Here is a 19296-nt window from a genome sequence, read left to right as displayed (position 1 = left end):
TTAACTATCGTTATATATATACGTTTGTAATGCTTAATTATTAATAACCTTATTTATCATTCAAATAAAAATATCATCTACCTAATTTTATATATATAAAAGCTTGATATCCTAATTCTACATCATGACCTTAAAAATAGATATTAGAAAATAAATAAATATTATTTTCTTACATTGTTTGAATTTTTAAACTTGAATAGATTAAAGTAGTAATTATGAACTTGATAAATACGGTACATCACATGATTTCAGTAAGGTTGTATCAACGACAATGTTACTTTTTTTGCTGCAGTTATAGGGTATAGGAGTGAATTATTTGGAACATTTGAGAAATATTTTCTAAATTTTAAAAAATGAAATGGACAGATGTTTTATTATATCATCTTTACCATATACGAGTGATTCGCTTGTTCTACTTAAACGTGTGATCTCATACGAGTAATTAATTTGTACCATTATATGCCTAACTATATGTGAATGCCTGACTCGTACTACTTGTACACTTGATTACAAATTTAAGTATTCAAAATTTTATGGATGCTTCATTTATCGCGCCAAACTGTGACATCAGACAATCTTGCCATCTGATTGACTATCTGTAAGAAGCATAACAGTAGAATGCCAACTTATTAAATTTTTCAATCGCTACTGTAATTATTATGACTACTGTTAAGGTGGCAGAATCGAGCAACATGATTGGTCGAAACTTTACCGTTGTTATTTCGGAAAATTTGTGTGGCCAATCTAATTCAGTCTGCGAATTTTCAAGTCAGAGCGAATGAAACATCTATACTTCATCGCATTCAAGTACTTCTAAACTCTTTAAGCCATTCGGTTGAAGCTTTCGCAGTTAATGCTGATAATAAATAATCAAGATGGCAGTGAAAGCATTGTAAACGCTAATGTATGTTCTAAATGTCTTAAAGAAAATTTTATATCCGGAATATTTTACTGATTAAAGTAACACGAATGATTATTAATAATACTTGATCTTTCCCGAATTTGATTAATACAAAAGCAGAATGACTGAAGAGACACAGCAACCTGAAACACCCGTGCAAAATGAAGCACAGGCTAGTTCTCCGGATGTTGGTAAACTCAGAGATAACAAGAAAGAGAAATGCCGGCCTATGACTAAGGTATTAATAAAAAAATGTTACAATCTGTTAATATTTTAAATATTTAAAATTTATATTATATACATATATATAACAATATATATTATATATATAATATGTGCACACACTCACACACACACAATGGATATTTATAATTTTAACAAAACATAATTTTTAATATTATCACTTAAAATATTTATCTTTTAACAAGTTAAATTAAATTTGTCAATTAGGTAGTGATTCGTCGACTTCCACCAACAATGACTCAAGACCAGTTCATTGAGCAAATTTCTCCTTTGCCTGAACATGACTATTTGTACTTTGTTAAAGCTGATATGTCACTTGGTCAATTTGCATTTTCCCGTGCTTATATTAACTTTATGGATCAACAAGATATATTTATGTTCAGAGAAAAATTTGATAATTATGTATTTGTTGACTCTAAAGGCACTGAATATTCAGCCGTAGTAGAATTTGCTCCTTTTCAAAGATTACCAAAGAAAAGAATTGGAAAGAAAAAAGATTTAAAATGTGGTACTGTGGAGTCAGATACATATTATATAAGTTTCTTAGAAAGTCTTAAAAATCAAGAAACTGATTCAACTATTGCCCAACCAAAAACAGAATATTCTTATCAGCCAGCAGACAGTGAGTAATTGATTCAATTATAGTTTACAAAAATGAATATTTTTTAATGTTATCTTCTCTGTAATTTATTTTATCATTATTTTTTGTAGATACATTAAAAAAAGTTACAACAACACCTCTTTTGGAATATTTAAAACAACGTAAACAAGAAAAGCAACGTCTCAGAGATGAAAAACGTGAAGAGAGGAGAAGGCGTGACTTGGAAAGACGGAGAACTAAAGAAGATCCAATTATATCTAAGGTGAATATACATTTGATATTACACTTGGATTATTGCTATTTCTTAAGTTATATTTTATTGCCTTTTAATTAATAGTTATATACAATACATATTGTTAAATATGTTATAACATGCAAAATTATGTGCTTTTGTTGGTTAAGTGAAGACAAATACAGTATAGAATATTATATACTTGATTGCATAATTTTTTAAATGAAAACAATAATGGAACTATTATATTAAACATAATTTTAGATCATAAAATATTTATACTTTGTTAAAATGATGTATTAATTCTATGTTCTTCACTGTATTTGCTCATTTAGACCTTCCCCTTCACAGCCTGTGTATAATATTGAAGATTTCTGCTCCAAGCATTGTTTTGTTACAACTTTATCATGTACAAACTTAGAAGCCATTCGTTTTGAAAACCAAATTAAAAATGAAAACGAAGTATTTCTATCTGAAGAAAAAAGTAATGATATTTTAAATAGTACTTTAAAAATCGAAAGTAAATTACATGCTTACAAAGAATTGAACTGCTGCAATAAATCTACAAATTTATATATAAAACCTAATAAAAGTGTATCACTTATTAAGAAATATATCAGAAATAATAATAAACAGTACAAATTTAACAATGGTTGTGATTTACATAAAGAAAGTTATATACACAATAATCCTGAATGGGACAGAGAGAAGTGTATTTATTATTGGCATAACACTAAAAATAATTACGTAGATAACAAGCATAAATTTAAATCTGGTCAATATATTGGAAAAAGTGAGTATTTCTCTATGTTTTCTGAAACACCATTTACAAATATACATAATATGTGGAAATTGCATATGACAAATGATACACTCCACTCAAGAAGCCATAATGCAGTGCATAATTGTGATAAATCATATAATTATAGAACTTGTAGAATAAGCTTACCTGGATTACGAAAAAATTCATGAATTTATAAACTGCAAATGAATGGTCAAGAAGAATATGCCATGTAATTGTACCTTCTATAAAGTGTCTATTTATGGGGAGCAAATTTCTTCCTTGAAAAATATTTTACTTTATGATCTTTTTGTAAGCTTATAGATTGTCTTTTAATATGTAATAAATTTATATACTCTTGATAAAACATAAAAGATTTATTGTTATATAATTTTTATACAATAAATTTTTCGAACTAAGTTATTTTAAAGAATGGTGATTGTGTTATTTTATTCTTATAATAATTATGATTTATAATTATACTATATTATAATGTAACTACATTTAAAATTAGTACAAGTAAATTAATCTTACATTATTTAAATTCAAGATAATCTTATATACATAAATAAAATTTATTGTAGGTGCTTAAGAATCCTGATTTGGATAAAGAAACAAACAAGGACAATAAAGAAAATAAAGATGAAAGAGATAAAGCATCACCGAAGGATTTAAAGAATCGCAATAAAAGAGACGAAAAATTGCGTGAAAAAGTACCTCGAGATAGAGATTTGAAACCTTTAACAAAAGGATATAGAGAAAGGATGGATGATAGAAATAAGGACAGAGATATAAAGCATCAAAGACGACATGAAGATAAAAAACTTTATGGAAGACGAGATGATAGAGACTTCCTTAAAGAAGACAGAAAAAATGATGTCAGAGATGATAGAAAATATGACATTAAAGAAGATCTCAAAGAATGTAAAGAACGAAGGATTGAAGAAAAAAGAGGTAAAAGCTATGAAAAAATGAGACTTGAAAAAAAAAGGTTGGCAGAAACTAAAAGGCATAATGTGGATCTTAATATTGATAATATCAATGTTACTTGTATAATGAAAGAAAATCAGGATGTTTCTCAAGAATTTACAGAAGAAGGATTAATTTCTTCTCTCTCTAAAGGAATAGTGGAAAAAATAATGGAAAGAAATAATGGAAAAAACAGTGGAAACATTAAATTAATTGAAAGTGAACAGAATATTGAATCTGTATTAGATCAAAATAAGGATACAGGTATCTTATAATTTTTCTGCATCTTTTCTTAACTGTTGTTACATTTTTATTATACTTATGTAATATTAAATATTAATGATATTATAAAATTTACGTGTATACATTATTTATAGAAACTAGTATTCGGAATGAAAAAGATGCAACTGAAAAATCAAGATCTAATGAACACATTAATAGAGAAACTGGTATTGAAACTGAGTCTGATGAAAAAAAAGAATCAAAACTTGTAAAAAGACGTAGTTCTCTAGAAAGTGGTGGTGAAGGAGGTACAGGGGACAATAATTGCTTGAGACGTCATAAGTCTTTAGATGGTGATGGACAAAGTAATTTACAAAAATCTGAAAATGAAGATAAAGAAAAAGATAAAAAAGATCCACGATTAGAACGTAGAATCCGAAACAAGGTATTTTCTGCATATTACAATTAAATAACTTTATGAAAGGATATTTTGTATTTAAAATAAAAAAAAAAAAAAAAAAAAAAACTAGAAATTTATTTGATTATATGTATATTTTATTACTCTAGGATCGACCTGCCATGGAAATCTATAGACCAGGAATGGGAAAATTTAGTAAGCAGCGATTAGAAAGGGAAAAATCAACTAATGACGATCGGGCTTCCCTTTCACAAAGTCCAACTCCAAATACTACAACTTCCGCTGTTTCTAAATCTGCTAAATCTGGAGCAGAAGTTCGTTCTATGACATTTAAGCGTAGTGTTAGTCGTGATATCTCATAACATGTACTGAGCCACATTTATTAATATGTACGATCTATATTGTAAACAAATAGCATATATTTTACAAATAGCCAGATCAGGATAATATCATGTTTCAATTCCATATATTGCTCCTCCACATTTCATATTTGTATATTCAATTCCATGATATCAAATGCACAAATAATTTATTTTTTACATGATTTAATATTATTTCTCAGGAATTTTAAGTCATTTAATAATACGAATTTAATTTAAGTCATGATAATAGAGAGTTAATTCATCTCATACGCAAATATAATTTCGTTTCATTGATAAGTTTTATCGTTTACTTCTTCATTTTTTTTACGAATATTACAAAAAGGTACTTGGTATATTTACCTTTACATAAATAAACGTTCAATAAAAAAAGGAATAAACTAAAGTTATATCATTTAAAATAAATTTTTACATTAATTTTTTTTAAGAAATTCAACAAATATATAACACAATATGTCTTTTTTAAATTTCTTACCATCTTTACACTTATAAAAGCTGAATTTTGCACAGTAAACGTAAAGCAGAATTAAAAACTAAATTATTTTCCAATAAATTAAATTAATCTCAATAATTTCGTAATTATTGATATATTAATTTAAATATTGTTTCATTACACCTATATCCGTGCACGTATAAAAAATTAATGATATAATATTTTTTATCTTTATGATAATATTTATTCTTTAATGTTTTATCTTTATGATAATATTTATTCTTTAATCTTTTATCTTTATGATAATATTTTTTATGTATTATTATTATTATTTTTGTAATCGTGACGATCGGGTTGAAACTCGTTCTGTCATTTGTCTAGGTGTTCTTACTGGTGTTTTGTTTGACATTTTTACTGTTTTACTGGATTTATTTCTCTTTGGTAATGGAGACTGTGTAGTTGGAGTTGAGTTCATAACTTTTCGATAGCTTCTTAATCTCGTACTACCTAATGACGGAAATATTAAGAAATAATAGTATTTGATACTATAGTTACACTGTTTAAAACATTTTATTGATTAGAAAACACTTACTTCTATTCGATGTAACTTTTTGTTCACGGTCTTCATTATCTGATTCTGAACTGGAATCGGAGTTATCTTTGGAGACACGAATTTTCTTTCTAGTATGGCTTGCTGCAATGTACATAAAATATTTGAACATATTATATGTAAATTTTTTAATATAGATATAGTTGAAATATAATTCCTACGAGTGAGATTTTTTTTTGTTATAGGTTGTGAATCTATATCAGTATCAGAATAATTTTCGTCTTCTTCGCTATCCTTTTGTCTTCCCATACGAGACTTTTGTTGTAATAACGTTTTCGGTGGTGGCATCAAAATATTATCATTTGTTTCAGTGTTCTCAGACCCTTCTAATAACTCTTTTATTTTTTCTTCTAATTCCAAACATACAGATTTGGTATCAGATTTTTTCTTTGTTTGTTCTATTATACCTTGAAGTGTTTTTAATACTTGTTTATGATGTATCTTGTCTTTTAAAAGAGGTAAACTTTCAATCAAACGTCTTATACCTGAAGCATAATATTAATTTTCTAATAGAAAGAAGAAATATAATATTAATTTTCTAAAACTATACATATTACATCATACTTACTTTTTACACTAAACGGTAAAATTGAAAGGCAATAAGAAAGATCACACCATTGTCTTTCTGTAGTAGCAAGTTTAAATCTCGCACAAATTTTTTCGATTATTGTATCAATTTGTTTTTTATGCTGTACCAAATTCAGAATAAAACTATAAAGTAAAAAAGAAAAAAAAATAGAATTAAAATTTCCATAATATTCACATGTATATACAGATCATAATACTTACCCAAAAATTTCTTGAAAATGGCTTTCATTAAGATTTATTTGCGGATCAGATAATCGTGATAATATATCAGGAATCACATTATAAAGAGCATAACCCCTTTGTGAAAGTTCTTTGAAAAAATGTTTAGTATCTTGTTGAATTTGAATATCTTCATCTATAATACAAAGAGCTAATTCTGATACCTGACCCTTAACGCGCACCATCTCTCTCATTATGAGATTAGATAGTACCCGAACACAAGTACTTCGTACGTGTTTATTTTCATCTCGAAGTCTGTAAATAAAATGTTATTTTCACTTACACTTTAACTAACGAGTAAAACAACTTAAAAAATTAATTAATAAATTAATTTTTAATTAATTACCTCCCATATATGTGTTTTGTCCATGGTTCTACTTGATTAGGAAATCTAGTTGTAAGATCACTTAGACCAATAAGAACATTAGCTCTGATTCCTGGATAAGGTGAACGTTCCAATATCGTAACCAATAATTGAAGATATGTTTCACAAAATACAGAACTTACTGTCATCATTTTACACAAAGCTAGTGTACCTGCAGCTTGTAAATTTTCATTACCATATTTTTCAGGATGTTGACATACATCTAATACAATGGGCCTATAAACAAATAATAATTATATTATTTAGTATTTGTGTTATTATTATAAAACATATGTACACAATGATAGTTATATCTAGGTGGCATACATACACAAATTTTGTAAGTAATCCATTACCAGTTACTATTTCAGATTCTAATGCAGTATTTATAAATTCAGCATCAGTATCATCTGCTGCACCTTCTAAAGCATCTTCTCCATTATCCTCTTGTAAATTCTATAAAACATTTGTTCTTATTAAATGAAAAAAACAAAAAAGAATATAAATATCAATAGAAAATAAATGTATCAAACCTCTTTATTACGTACACTCCTATTACTACTAGTTATAGTTACATTTTGTTTTGAATTGTCTTTATTTAAATTCTTATTCTTTTTTAGATCTCGTATATTATTTCTTCGTTTTAATTCCTTGTATATTTCTGTATCCAAGTGGACCATTTCTCTTATAGCAACATGTCCAACTATATGTAATAATTTTGATAATACAATGGAAGATATAACTATTGATTTATCATTTTCAGCAGTAAACTGCTCAATTTTGTAAGTATCCAATAAAAAATTCTTTATTAAATGTTGAGGTTGGTTAGCTAACTTAAATTATAAAATATATTTGAAAATTAAATATAAATAAAAAAAAAAAAGAAACAATAAAAAAATGATTGTGCCAAAACAAGACTCACCTTATATATTACATTAATCGCATCAGTAGCAAATGAAATATAGCCATTTTCTTTCAAATTACAAAAATTATCTTTTAAAAGTATAATAATTTCTTTGAACATATTGTGATTATTTGGATACCTATATAAGATGCATATAAAAAAAAAAAATTTCTATTTTAAATACTATATTTATTAATTAAACACTTTATTTTTTACCTAATAGGGGCAGCTTCAATATTCTGATTCTCTTGCTTAATTTTCTGTAAAGTTCTACAGATATCTCGAGCCAAAAGAAGATCATTTTTTGCCCGTGGTCCTAATCCAATTTTCACTAATACATCCAAATTTTCAACTATTACTCCACTCTCAGTCTGACCTATCATCATTATTAATATTAAAGCAGCTCTACTCTCTATTGGTGTTGTATCAGGTAATTTCATTGAAAATATTTCCCATAATACCTGTTTATAAACGTCATATAAGCACAAAAAATTCTCTTTTTAAAAATTTTCTTTTATATGACATACCTGTAATGTTTCTTCACTTATTTCTTTATTACTATACCATAATCTAATTAATTCTTCCAATGATGAACTTTGCCCAGGTTGAAGTTTTTTCACCAAATTAATTAACGACTTTACACAAGTAATAGCTCTTTGTCTAGCTGATTTTTGGGGCTCAGTGTTATCAAGATATATTTGCTTATACACCATAGCTAAATTGCGGCGTACTGATTGATCATTATGTAGTACTTGAAACAATGCTTTATTCACTGAAGCTGTTGCTCCTGTTACACCGAATTGACATGCTATGCCAAGTAAAGTACATGCTTCAACAGCATCACTAGATGTTGTAGAAAAAAGTAATGCTTCCACTAAAGGTATAGCATTTTTTAATTTTGTTGCAAATTCTAAAGAATTCTTTAACAGACAATTGTATTAATTAATCTCTTTAATCATTATATATGCATTAATTATGCAAAAAATATATTTTTTTACCTCTAAATAATTTATAAGTCGTTTTTGCGCTTTAATTTCTTCTTTTTGCTTTTTCTTTTCTTGTGATACGTTTTCTTTAGTTACTCTATCTTCTGATTCCATAAAAATTTTTAATAAAAAAGTAAATAAACATTCTTTTTTTGCCTCAGAAGAAAGGTTTTCTATTTTCGGAGTATCTTTCAATTTTGTACAGATTGTCCATAAATATGAGACAGCATCAAAAACTTTTCCATTTAATATTAACTGTCTTATTTTTTCAAATGCTAAGCTTGGATCAACATCATCATCTGTTTTTTCTTTATCATCTGCAATATAATATATACAAATCTTAAATTCTATAACATATAAATAAGAACAACATTGTTTTAACAAGGTATATGAAAATATTTACTCTCCCTATTTTCATCATCGCTTTCTATAATTTCTTTAATAGCTTCTTTTATATCTGGAAGTAAAGTATTCCAGAGTTCTAATCTTTCAATATCTCCAGGTTCACTATTACAGGCAAATAGTGTCTGTAATTCTTTTAATTTTATTTTTTCTCTCTCCACTGATTTAGAAAATTCTATCTCCTCTAACTATAATGTAAGAATATTAAAAATAAATCCATTTAGTTTTACATGTACTATCATCTTATAATCATCCAATTTGTTAATGAAATAACTTGTATTATATATCTGTATATTACTGACCTTAGCAGCAAAGGGATTACTTTGAAGTAATGTTCTTAATAATTGTAATGCCTGTTTTCGAACATTTGCACTTTTATCTTGCAATCGTGATATACAACCATTCAATAGTTTCCCTTGCATTGCTAAAGGTATGGCTCCTTCACAACTTAAATTTTGCCAAACATGCAGTACTTTAGATCTTACATATGCATTGCAATCCAATATATGGTCAAATAAGCTATTAAGACATTCATCTCGTTGTTCTTTTTGTTCTGGAGTAAGATCTTCATTTGTCAACATTGTTGGGACTATTGTGCCTATGATTCCAATGGCACAATTTCTCATAATATAATACTACAAATTTTAATTGAGTTTGAACTATTAATAAAACAATAAATTTAATATATTAAAATTTCAAAAATAATATATGCTTATTAAAAATCGTACTTCATTTGTAAGATATTCCAATATATTATTCATGATTGGTAACACAATATCAGGTTTCAAAGTAGCTATATTTTCCAAAAACGCAGATATATTGCGACTTTCTGCTTCTGCTGGTTCAGTTTGATCAAGTTCTTTTATTATTTGTTTTAAAAGACCATTACATCCACATTCAACATCCATGTATACAACACCAGTGGCCATATAAGCCGGCAATGTGTCAAACAATTTTACTAGCTATCATATTTATTTATTATTTAAATACCTTCTAAACTTTGAAATTAATAAATATAAAATATACATACCTGAACAATTCTTACAATACAAATTATACCATGGTTGTACTTTTTAATAAGAGTTCCCAAAATCTATTAAAAAATAAGAATATATTAACTTCTATAATCATGTTTATGAGTGTGATAACATAAAATATGAAAATAGTACAAACCTCAAAAATTGTTTGTCTTGTATGTTTCTGTTTGATATCCCTGCAGTGTTCTAATACATTATAACATATTTGTGATAATACTCTGAAAAAATATAAATATTATTAATAACATTTATATGGAACTACAGCTAAGAAGTTTTACAATAATATGCTATCTATTCTATTTTTTTCTTAATCTTACGTTACAAATGAATCTTCAACAATTGAAGGTTTCCAAATTTTTTGTAATGGCAATTGTAGCCATCGATATATAAGCTCTAATACTTTCTGTCGTTCATCGTCCCACTTATCTTCTTCATCAGTTTTTGCATTCTTTTTACGCTATGAAAATAAAAGGAATAAAACATCAGCATATTTAATACATACTTATATTATGTATTAATAAATGCGCAAATAAATAATATCTTTACAGAATTTTGTATGTTACTTGAATTTTTACTTATTTGTTCATTTATATGACAAATGAATTGTGAAACTAAATAAGCCAACATTTTATTGACACATAAGAGTTTCGGTCTTTCTTCTTCTTCTATTTCTTTCCCTTGATCAAAAATCTTTTCCAAATCTGTTACCAATATTTGTATCCCTGTTTTAACAAAATTTATTTAATGTACATTAATATTATTTAATATACATTAATATTGATTTAAATAATATTAATACAGACCTTTAAAAATTCTTCTAAAAGAAGTAAAAGCAAATTGTAATTCTATTTTATTGCCATGGACCAAAACAGCAAAAAATGTATCAAAACAAGTTAAAATAAAACTTGCTCCATCTGCTTGCAAAGTAATTCTAGAAGCTAGAATAATATTTATAACATTTATTAAATTTATTTAAAAACTTGAAAAGCTTTTATAAACAATTTATTATAAACAATTACTTACCATCTAAAGCTTTTGATACCATTCCCGGTGGAATAATTTTTTCTACAGAATACTGTCCAGCATGTGATGTTAAAAGTTCATCCTTGTTTAAAGGAATTATGAAATCTTTTATCATTTTTATATTTATTTTATATATTTCTTTGATTATCACAATTATGAAAATAGTTTATAGTAAATAGTGAATAATTCAGACGAAAACTGCTAACGTAAGTTTACCATAGATTGAGTTCACAATTCATAAACAATAAAGTTCGCTGTTTTTAACTGTCACTTTTCAATTTCACTGCTGACAATACATAGAAAACAACATTTATATTTCATGTCATGTAATATTAATATATATACGTTTCTATATTTAAATACATCCTATGTATGAAAAAGAATTATTTATGTTTAATTATTTAATATAAAAAATATCAAATTTTTACTATAATTAGCTAACTTTCAAAAAATATATTTTAACTAAAAGATGGTCAAACTGAATTATCACTGATTGCACAGAAGAAAACGGCGCGATGTCATTGAAAACAGAAGAAAAAATATTACGCGTAAATAATCAATTGTGTTATTTTTCAACAAATGGTAAATATTTAGCAATTGCATTTCAAGTAAATTTAATTCTAAAGGATGTAAAAACATGGAATACTGTGCAATCATTCATTTTCTCTGATATAATCGAGGTTAGTTCGAATAAATAAATTGCTAATAACTAGCCTTTTTTTCTTATTTTAAATATATATTTATTTTAGTACATAGAATGGGCTCCGAACAACGAATATATTTTATGTGCTAATATAACAAAAGCTGTTGTGCAAGTATATTCGTTAAATTATCCTCAATGGAAATATAAATTAATAGAAGGCAGTGCTGGTTTAGCAAGCATTACTTGGTCATCAAATAATAAGCATCTTCTTACTTTATCAGAACTCAATGTATGTCTAATACTTTTTTTAATTTTTACATTTTTACAAGTAATGATCAAGCTTAAAATTGAATATTGAAATGATTTCAAATTATTCATATTTTATTATATCTATTCCATACTGTCATGTCTAAAACAATTATTCCTTGATTATTTAGATTCAGGTATCTATATGGTCACTAGAAGATAATAGTGTATTACATATACCAAATTTGAAATCATCAGCATTTAATAAATTAATGTTTAGCCCAAATGGTGATCGATTAGCTGTGATAATAACAGACAATGGTAATGAAACAGTAGACATTTATAAAACTTTTAATTGGAAAATAAGCAGGGTAAGTAAAAAATTATATTTTTAATAGAATTATAGATCTTTATTTTTGAAAATATCAATATTATAAATCTTAACAGTATGGTCAGATCCACAGCTTGCCAATTGTAGTTTATTATACTGATTATTATCTTGAGGCCTAAAGGCAAGTCTCTTTACAGTTAAGTGATGAGCTTGTGCAGTATTATACATTATATATTTCTTCCACAGACAATCTTCTGTTTTTAATATAAGTTTATAAATTTCAATGTGACCTGTTTCATAGCCTACGGCTAGGATATAATACTCCTCTATTTTTAATGGGGCAAAAGAAAGTGCTGTAACTGATTGATTTTGTACATCTAAACTTGTTAATGGTACAATAGGTTTAACTTCCTTTACAGTTTCATCCCATATACCAATTTTACCATCTCGAGATCCAGTTACAAAATATAAAGAATCATGTGACCATGCACAACACCAAATTATACGAGAATGAAGATTATCACGTTTTGAGCTACATGCAACTAGGTTGTAAAAATTTTCATTGCATTCAAATAATGACCATCTTCTATCTCTAGATACAGATAATAAATATTTACCATTTGGTGAGAATGAAAGCTGTGTAACAGTCAGCTGATGAGATGATAGTTTTTGAATTTGTGACCATATTTTTGTATCCCATAATATTATAGTAGAATATTCGGGTGAAGTTGATCTACATGCTGTAGCTAACAATAATCCATCATATCTAGCAGCCATGGAAAATATTTCATATCCATGTCCATATAATTTTTGTAATTCTGGCCAAAGTGTATCTTGCATTAATTCTTCCTCTGTTAATGGATTGTAATCTTCATTCTTTAAACAGTTTTCATTTCTTTTAACTTCTGTATCAAATATTGCTTTATTTGTTAATCCAAGTGCCGGTACATTAGCACCTTCAGCTACCATATTTTCGAAGTCATCTGTATCTGCAATCTGTGTCAAACATTTTTTGAAATTTGATGGTGCAGTAAAAATACGTACTACTTTTTCTTCTGCCCCTGAAGCAAACATATAAGGCTTCAATATTGCTAAACATGCCATATTATATCCATGCACTTGTGGGCGGCCAATCTCATGCCACAATTCTGTTAAACCATCTTTATATGGCGCATGGATTCGTGTTGTTTGATCTGTACTAGTAGTGATGAGGAATCTGTTACATTAATAAGGATATTTTTATAATTTATATTATAAAAATCATTAAGAGACATTATCTATAGTACAAACCTTCCTTTGGGATCCCAACAAAGATCTACTACTTCCTCAAAATGTCCATTAGGTGCAAATCTTGGAATCCAATCTTTCGCTGAGTTAGTGTATTGCCATATATGAAAGGATCCATGATAACTATGTGCCAATATATTTAATCCATCCGGACTAAACTTGCATGTATAAAAACCTAAAGAATTTCCACCAACTTCACCAACTCTTACAGTTTCACACCATATTCCAGTAGCAGGATCTGGTTCCCATATAATCATTGATTTATCTAAAGAACATGATAATAATTTTGTTGAATTATGATTGATGCCATCTTGTTTTTTCACTGGATACCAATGTACACCATATATCCAGCCTTCATGACCACAAAGAACAGATTCCAAAGTAGTGTTATATTTTATTCCATTAACTTCAAATAAGTGTTTCTTTTGCTCAAGTATTTCTTCAATTGATTTTTCTTCTTTGTGTATAGAAATTTTCCATAAACGTATTGTGGCATCTTGTGAGCCAGTTGCTATTAAAATATTTCCTTCTATGTCTTTCGTAATATCTATACATCTAATCCAATCTTCGTGTCCAAATAAAATTTGAGCTTTTTCAAAGTTTAAATCTGTAGTTTTTGAACTTTGAGTGTATAATTGAATTGAAGAATCATCTAAAGCTATTACTAGTAAAGAATAATTACTATATGGTAAATATGATATAAAAGCTTCTATAGGTAATTTTCTTCCAAATGTTAATGTTTGAAAACATACAACATTATTATCATCATTTCTTAGCCATAATTTTAAGTCTCCTGTACTTGAGCCAGTACAAATTAATAATTTATTGAAAGATGTATCATTAAATGTATTATTAAGGTATAAATAATTACTAAAAGTAACAATTTCACCCACATTTAAAATAGAAGTACATTCGAAAGAACCATGAAAATTACTCCAAATAATTGCAGTACCATCTGATGAACATGATAATATTTCTGTTTCTGGATCTTCATTTCCGAATTTAATCCATTGCACTGTATTAATTCGATTTTTGTGACCATAAAGTGTTTGCAAAACTTTACCAATTTTTGATACATCTGGATTATATATTGCCACTGCATTACATGCTGCATAACAAATTAATCTATTTCTTCCCCAATCAATTGAATGTGGAACACGATTGCAAGCACAAGATATATAGCAAGTTGTCATTTTCTATAATTATTTGGGAAAGGGGGGCTAAATATAAAAATAATTTACTGACATTAGTAAATAAAGTGTGTATAAATTTTAATAGAAATAATCGGAGGTTATAGTAGCAATTTAAAAGTCAATGATAACAATTCTATAAATAAATTATTCCCTAGGAAATGTATGCTAGAGACTTATGAAATTGGTAAGTTAGTTGAAACTACAATGGTTTTTCACTTGAATTCAAATTTAAATTAGTAATAGATTCCATAATTTTTATTATTATTATTATTATTATTATTATTATTATTATTTTATTATTATTATTATTATTATTATTATTATTATTATTATTATTATTATTATTATTATTATTATTATTATTATTATTATTATTATTATTATTATTATTATTATTATTATAATTATTATAATTATTATAATTATTATAACTATTATAATTATTATAATTATTATTATTATTATACAATTGTCCAACTTAATATTTATTTCATTTATTAAGAATAAGTATTAATAAAAAGAGAAAATATTTTTTAGAAACTTATATGTGAACGTTTGAATAGTATCAGTGGCATATGTTGGTCTCCAGACAATGATTTATTGTGTATATGGTGTTCATTAAGCAATGAATCAAAATTAATTATATATTCTACTCTTAAGGAAAAAAATATTGGTGTGTTTTCTCCATTAAAGAACAAAAATATTTCTGATGTAGTATATGACAAAGTAAGAGAATTAAAAGGAATTGAAAATGTAAAATGGAGTGCCAGTGGTCAATTATTAGCAGTCATTGGATTTAATGAAGTGGTATATATATACACATATATACAAGAAAAATTTTATATTGTACTTGATTAAATCTTTCTTATAAAAATTTCATTCATAATAAATTTTTGATTTGTATATAGATTGTAGTTCTTAATCATGTAACATGGGATCCAATCCTACAATTATATTTGGAACCTGTTATTTCTGAAAATAACTACTTAAACAAAGTTTATAAAGAATGTGTCATTCAATCAAAAAATTCTGTTAAACCTTCTATCTTAAACAGCAAACATACATGTAAGTGATATATACTTAGTATATTATTTTCTTTGGAAAATGTTGAAATTAATAAATATGCTTTTAGTGGAAGAAGAAAGTGACCGACCATTGAATATTAAAATTGGAAAAATTGATAATAGTAATAAATTTTCAATTGCCAAAGTCGATATCATAGAATACAGTTCATGTGGTAGATATTTAGCTATAAAACATCAATTATATCCCAGTACATTATGGATATGGGATTTAGTTGCTGATTATATCGATTATTTATTACTTCAAAATACTATTACAGGTATGAGGTTCTTGAAACTAATTTACTCAGTGATTAAAATGTTAAACAATCAATGATATTTTTTATTACATTTATAGCCATAAAATGGAATCCAACACATGTTCATTTATTGGTTTTTTGTGAATGTGCATATATATTTGAATGGACACCGGATAAAGCAATATGTATACCCACACCAAACAGTATAACAGCCTTAAATGCTCATTGGCATTCTAATGGAAAAACATTTATACTATATGGTTATAATAAAGTTGCTATTTGTCAAATGGAAAATAAATTTTAATAACATACATGTATGTATCAACAATTATTTTTTTTAAATAATAAACTTTCACAAAATTTGTTAAAATTGTTTACTTTATATAATAGGATACATAGCGTTACTTAGTAAAATTAATTTTGAATTATACCAAACTTGCTTAACCTATTCATTAAATGATATCAACTAAATAAAGATATAGAATTATGTTGGTCATACTTTACAAAACAGTAACAGTAACCGTAACGTAACAGCTGCAAGATAACATTCCATAATATAGTGTTACTACGGCGAGTTTGATTTTATTTGTTGTGGTATATATTATAGGAATGAATTATTTGAAATATTTAAGAAATATTTTATAAGCTTTAAAAGTAAATTTATCAATTATTGTGACGTTGACAACTTCGTAATTTGATTGGCTGTCCATAAGAACCATAATAATGAACCAACATGAGTTTTTGACCGCTACTGTATGGTGGCCAAATCGAGTAACACAATTGGTCGAAATCTTACTATTACTGTTTTGAAAAGTATGTGTGATCAGCCTTAAGATATAAAATATTGTAGCGCATATACGTAGTGAAATTGATAATAATAGAAAATTTAATTTTATTTTCTTCATATATATTATAATTATATTAATAAAGATAAATTAAGTTAACTCTGAAATGATATCATGACATTCGATATTGAAGTCTAGATGGAAATGAAGTTGCTAGGGATTTATTTTATAATATCTGGAAGATGGTGATATTGCGTTGTCGATCTTTGTAATTATGTATGGAATGTTTCTAGATCATCTAGATCATCTAGAAACATCCATATGCATATATATATACATCTCTACTTAACTATTTAGTTACTGTGTAGTAAATGGTAAAAGTGAAAACAAGTAGTTACACTAATGAAAGCTAGTTTATTAACGTTGCATTGTTAAGCAAAAACGTTTTTTATTAATTTTTTATTGATTATTCTATAAATTTTATCATGAATAAAATTAAATACATATAAAAGTATTGTTTCAAAAAGAAGATAAATGTATATGTACAATAAGTTAAATTGTATAACGTTTCTTAACCTTAACATTATTAATTTTGCAACATATCAATATATTTAATTTGCATTTTAGCATTCATTATTAGTAAAATTGTGAAATTTGTAAAAACTGCTTTTTACTTTTATTAATAAATATATATTTCTTAGTATTTTTATATTATACAATTATTTATTACATTTTGCAAAAGTATCAAGAGATCATGTCTGCTAATAGTCCTCATACAGAAAAGGAATTAGATTTAAGTAATGCAGGACGAGGTGTATGGCTTGTTAAAGTTCCAAAATACATTGCCAATAAATGGGAAAAGGCACCCGGAAACATAGAAGTAGGAAAATTAAAAATAACTAAGTAAGATTATACAGATTAATTGAAATAAAATATATTATATGTTCTATTAAAATGATTAAACAGTTAGTTTATATTTTAAACATTAGAAATCCTGGTCAAAAAGCAGAAGTATCTCTCAGGCTATCAGAAGCTGTTTTAGCTTTAAAAGAACCAGGGGAAGAAGATATTCCGAAACAGCATAGACTTGATGTTACCACAGTAACTCGACAAATGTTAGGAGTCTTTTCGCATGTTACACGTAAGTACTTAAAATGTAATATTATTTTGCAAAATAGTTTTTATGCATTATTGCTAGAATAATTTTGGCTAAGAAATTTTTATATCACTTATTTTATTTATACTATAGCATCAGTTACATCTGATAGTATTGTTCCTGAAAGCGAAAAACTGTATATGGAAGGAAGAATAGTGCAAAAATTAGAGTGTCGTCCATATGGTATGTTTTATTTGTACAAAACATTTTGTACGAAGATAAATGTATATTATGTTAGTATTAATTTAACATTAATTATTTATCAATTTAACATTATTTATTTATTTTTATTTTTTAGCTGATAATTGTTATATGAAACTAAAATTAGAAAGCATAAAAAAAGCATCTGTGCCACAAAGACAAGTTCAACAATTAGATAGGGTAGTGCACAATTTCAAACCTGTATCTGATCATAAACATAATGTAAGTATTTTTTATTTATTGTATTTCTAATAATGTGCAATATCATAAAAATATGATATATTTTATAGATTCAGTATGCTGAAAAGAAGAAAGCAGAAGGAAAGAAAATGAGAGATAATAAAGATGCAGTCTTAGATATGCTCTTTGCAGCATTTGAAAAACATCAGTATTATAACATCAGAGATCTTGTAAAAATTACAAGACAACCAATTGTAAATTATAAAATCAATTAATAATCCTAAAAATCTAAATTATTATAATGTAATTAATACATTCAATTTTAATGATTTTGTTTATATAAATTTTAGGTATATTTAAAAGAAATTCTTAATGAAGTATGTAACTACAACTTGAAAAATCCACATCGAAATATGTGGGAATTAAAACCAGAATATCGACATTATAAAGAAGAAGAAGAGAAATCCGCAGAAAATGATTCTAAAAAAACTAATGAATCCGATGATGATTAAGATAGTATCTGTGTATATAAATAATCCTATTTTTAAAAGACTATATTGCTAGAACTCTAAATATAAAAAAAAATATTTATTTTTCTAAATAAATAAAAACATTATTGAAGACTGATAAATTAAGATTC

The 19296-nt window shown here is 26.2% G+C and overlaps 5 protein-coding genes across 7 annotated transcripts; 3 read left to right on the top strand and 2 right to left on the bottom strand.

Moving 5' to 3' along the window:
* The first annotated feature begins 750 nt into the window (after nucleotides 1-750).
* Nucleotides 751-5026, top strand: Upf3 (UPF3 regulator of nonsense mediated mRNA decay). 3 transcript variants are annotated; one of them, XM_085656866.1, is made up of 7 exons: nucleotides 751-904; nucleotides 1022-1139; nucleotides 1352-1766; nucleotides 1856-2007; nucleotides 3343-3991; nucleotides 4105-4394; nucleotides 4517-5026. In XM_085656866.1, exons 2-7 carry the CDS (start codon nucleotides 1023-1025, stop codon nucleotides 4727-4729), a joined length of 1836 nt encoding a protein of 611 aa, XP_085512992.1. In that variant the 5' UTR covers nucleotides 751-904; nucleotide 1022; the 3' UTR covers nucleotides 4730-5026. The 3 variants fall into 3 exon arrangements, with proteins under 3 accessions (XP_085512992.1, XP_085512993.1, XP_035722865.1); XM_085656867.1 differs by adding an exon at nucleotides 2329-2874 and having other exon boundaries at nucleotides 804-1139; XM_035866972.2 differs by having other exon boundaries at nucleotides 810-1139.
* A 126-nt stretch (nucleotides 5027-5152) lies between these two features.
* On the bottom strand, nucleotides 5153-11562 carry Cap-D2 (CAP-D2 condensin subunit). Its single transcript, XM_035866969.2, has 21 exons — nucleotides 11314-11562; nucleotides 11094-11228; nucleotides 10837-11012; nucleotides 10608-10747; nucleotides 10427-10508; nucleotides 10284-10346; nucleotides 9982-10215; nucleotides 9556-9888; nucleotides 9255-9441; nucleotides 8864-9168; nucleotides 8393-8785; nucleotides 8082-8326; nucleotides 7884-8004; nucleotides 7495-7794; nucleotides 7293-7417; nucleotides 6944-7198; nucleotides 6580-6852; nucleotides 6359-6501; nucleotides 5952-6275; nucleotides 5773-5874; nucleotides 5153-5687 (listed from the first exon to the last, which is right to left on the bottom strand). The coding sequence occupies exons 1-21, from the start codon at nucleotides 11426-11428 to the stop codon at nucleotides 5509-5511; spliced, it is 4230 nt and encodes a 1409-aa protein (XP_035722862.1). The 5' UTR covers nucleotides 11429-11562; the 3' UTR covers nucleotides 5153-5508.
* A 108-nt stretch (nucleotides 11563-11670) lies between these two features.
* LOC118441924 (WD repeat-containing protein WRAP73) lies at nucleotides 11671-16674 on the top strand. The gene is made up of 7 exons (XM_035866974.2): nucleotides 11671-11993; nucleotides 12063-12245; nucleotides 12394-12573; nucleotides 15551-15820; nucleotides 15922-16078; nucleotides 16146-16355; nucleotides 16433-16674. The coding sequence occupies exons 1-7, from the start codon at nucleotides 11829-11831 to the stop codon at nucleotides 16636-16638; spliced, it is 1371 nt and encodes a 456-aa protein (XP_035722867.1). The 5' UTR covers nucleotides 11671-11828; the 3' UTR covers nucleotides 16639-16674.
* Nucleotides 12568-15098, bottom strand: Elp2 (elongator complex protein 2). Its single transcript, XM_035866970.2, has 2 exons — nucleotides 13824-15098; nucleotides 12568-13749 (listed from the first exon to the last, which is right to left on the bottom strand). Exons 1-2 carry the CDS (start codon nucleotides 15011-15013, stop codon nucleotides 12603-12605), a joined length of 2337 nt encoding a protein of 778 aa, XP_035722863.2. The 5' UTR covers nucleotides 15014-15098; the 3' UTR covers nucleotides 12568-12602.
* Nucleotides 16675-17487: 813 nt separating the features above from the next.
* Nucleotides 17488-19277, top strand: TfIIFbeta (transcription factor TFIIFbeta). Its single transcript, XM_035866975.2, has 6 exons — nucleotides 17488-18022; nucleotides 18109-18260; nucleotides 18369-18458; nucleotides 18574-18698; nucleotides 18767-18910; nucleotides 19007-19277. Exons 1-6 carry the CDS (start codon nucleotides 17874-17876, stop codon nucleotides 19166-19168), a joined length of 822 nt encoding a protein of 273 aa, XP_035722868.1. The 5' UTR covers nucleotides 17488-17873; the 3' UTR covers nucleotides 19169-19277.
* Nucleotides 19278-19296: the final 19 nt, after the last annotated feature.

The sequence above is a fragment of the Vespa mandarinia genome, chromosome 5 (genome assembly GCF_050613455.1).
Source record: "Vespa mandarinia isolate Hongniang chromosome 5, ASM5061345v1, whole genome shotgun sequence".
In the NCBI taxonomy this organism is placed as follows: Eukaryota; Metazoa; Arthropoda; class Insecta; order Hymenoptera; family Vespidae; genus Vespa; species Vespa mandarinia.
This window is presented reverse-complemented; position numbering and strand designations above follow the sequence as displayed.

Bases quoted from the DNA above. Each gene is read 5' to 3' on its own strand.
- TfIIFbeta (XM_035866975.2), top strand. From the start codon at position 17,874: ATGTCTGCTAATAGTCCTCATACAGAAAAGGAATTAGATTTAAGTAAT. The intron at 18,261-18,368 runs GTAAGTACTTAA...TTTATACTATAG, and splicing joins AGTCTTTTCGCATGTTACAC to CATCAGTTACATCTGATAGT. The intron at 18,911-19,006 runs GTAAATTATAAA...TATAAATTTTAG, and splicing joins AAATTACAAGACAACCAATT to GTATATTTAAAAGAAATTCT.
- Elp2 (XM_035866970.2), bottom strand. From the start codon at position 15,013: ATGACAACTTGCTATATATCTTGTGCTTGCAATCGTGTTCCACATTCA. The intron at 13,750-13,823 runs GTTTGTACTATA...TTAATGTAACAG, and splicing joins TGTTGGGATCCCAAAGGAAG to ATTCCTCATCACTACTAGTA.
- Upf3 (XM_085656867.1), top strand. From the start codon at position 1,023: ATGACTGAAGAGACACAGCAACCTGAAACACCCGTGCAAAATGAAGCA. The intron at 2,008-2,328 runs GTGAATATACAT...TCCCCTTCACAG, and splicing joins AAGATCCAATTATATCTAAG to CCTGTGTATAATATTGAAGA. The intron at 2,875-3,342 runs GTGCATAATTGT...AATTTATTGTAG, and splicing joins ACTCAAGAAGCCATAATGCA to GTGCTTAAGAATCCTGATTT.
- LOC118441924 (XM_035866974.2), top strand. From the start codon at position 11,829: ATGTCATTGAAAACAGAAGAAAAAATATTACGCGTAAATAATCAATTG. The intron at 12,246-12,393 runs GTATGTCTAATA...TTGATTATTTAG, and splicing joins TTACTTTATCAGAACTCAAT to ATTCAGGTATCTATATGGTC. The intron at 16,079-16,145 runs GTAAGTGATATA...ATATGCTTTTAG, and splicing joins CTTAAACAGCAAACATACAT to TGGAAGAAGAAAGTGACCGA.
- Cap-D2 (XM_035866969.2), bottom strand. From the start codon at position 11,428: ATGATAAAAGATTTCATAATTCCTTTAAACAAGGATGAACTTTTAACA. The intron at 10,509-10,607 runs GTAAGATTAAGA...ATATTTTTTCAG, and splicing joins GTTGAAGATTCATTTGTAAC to AGTATTATCACAAATATGTT. The intron at 7,418-7,494 runs GTTTGATACATT...AATGTTTTATAG, and splicing joins GGAGTGTACGTAATAAAGAG to AATTTACAAGAGGATAATGG.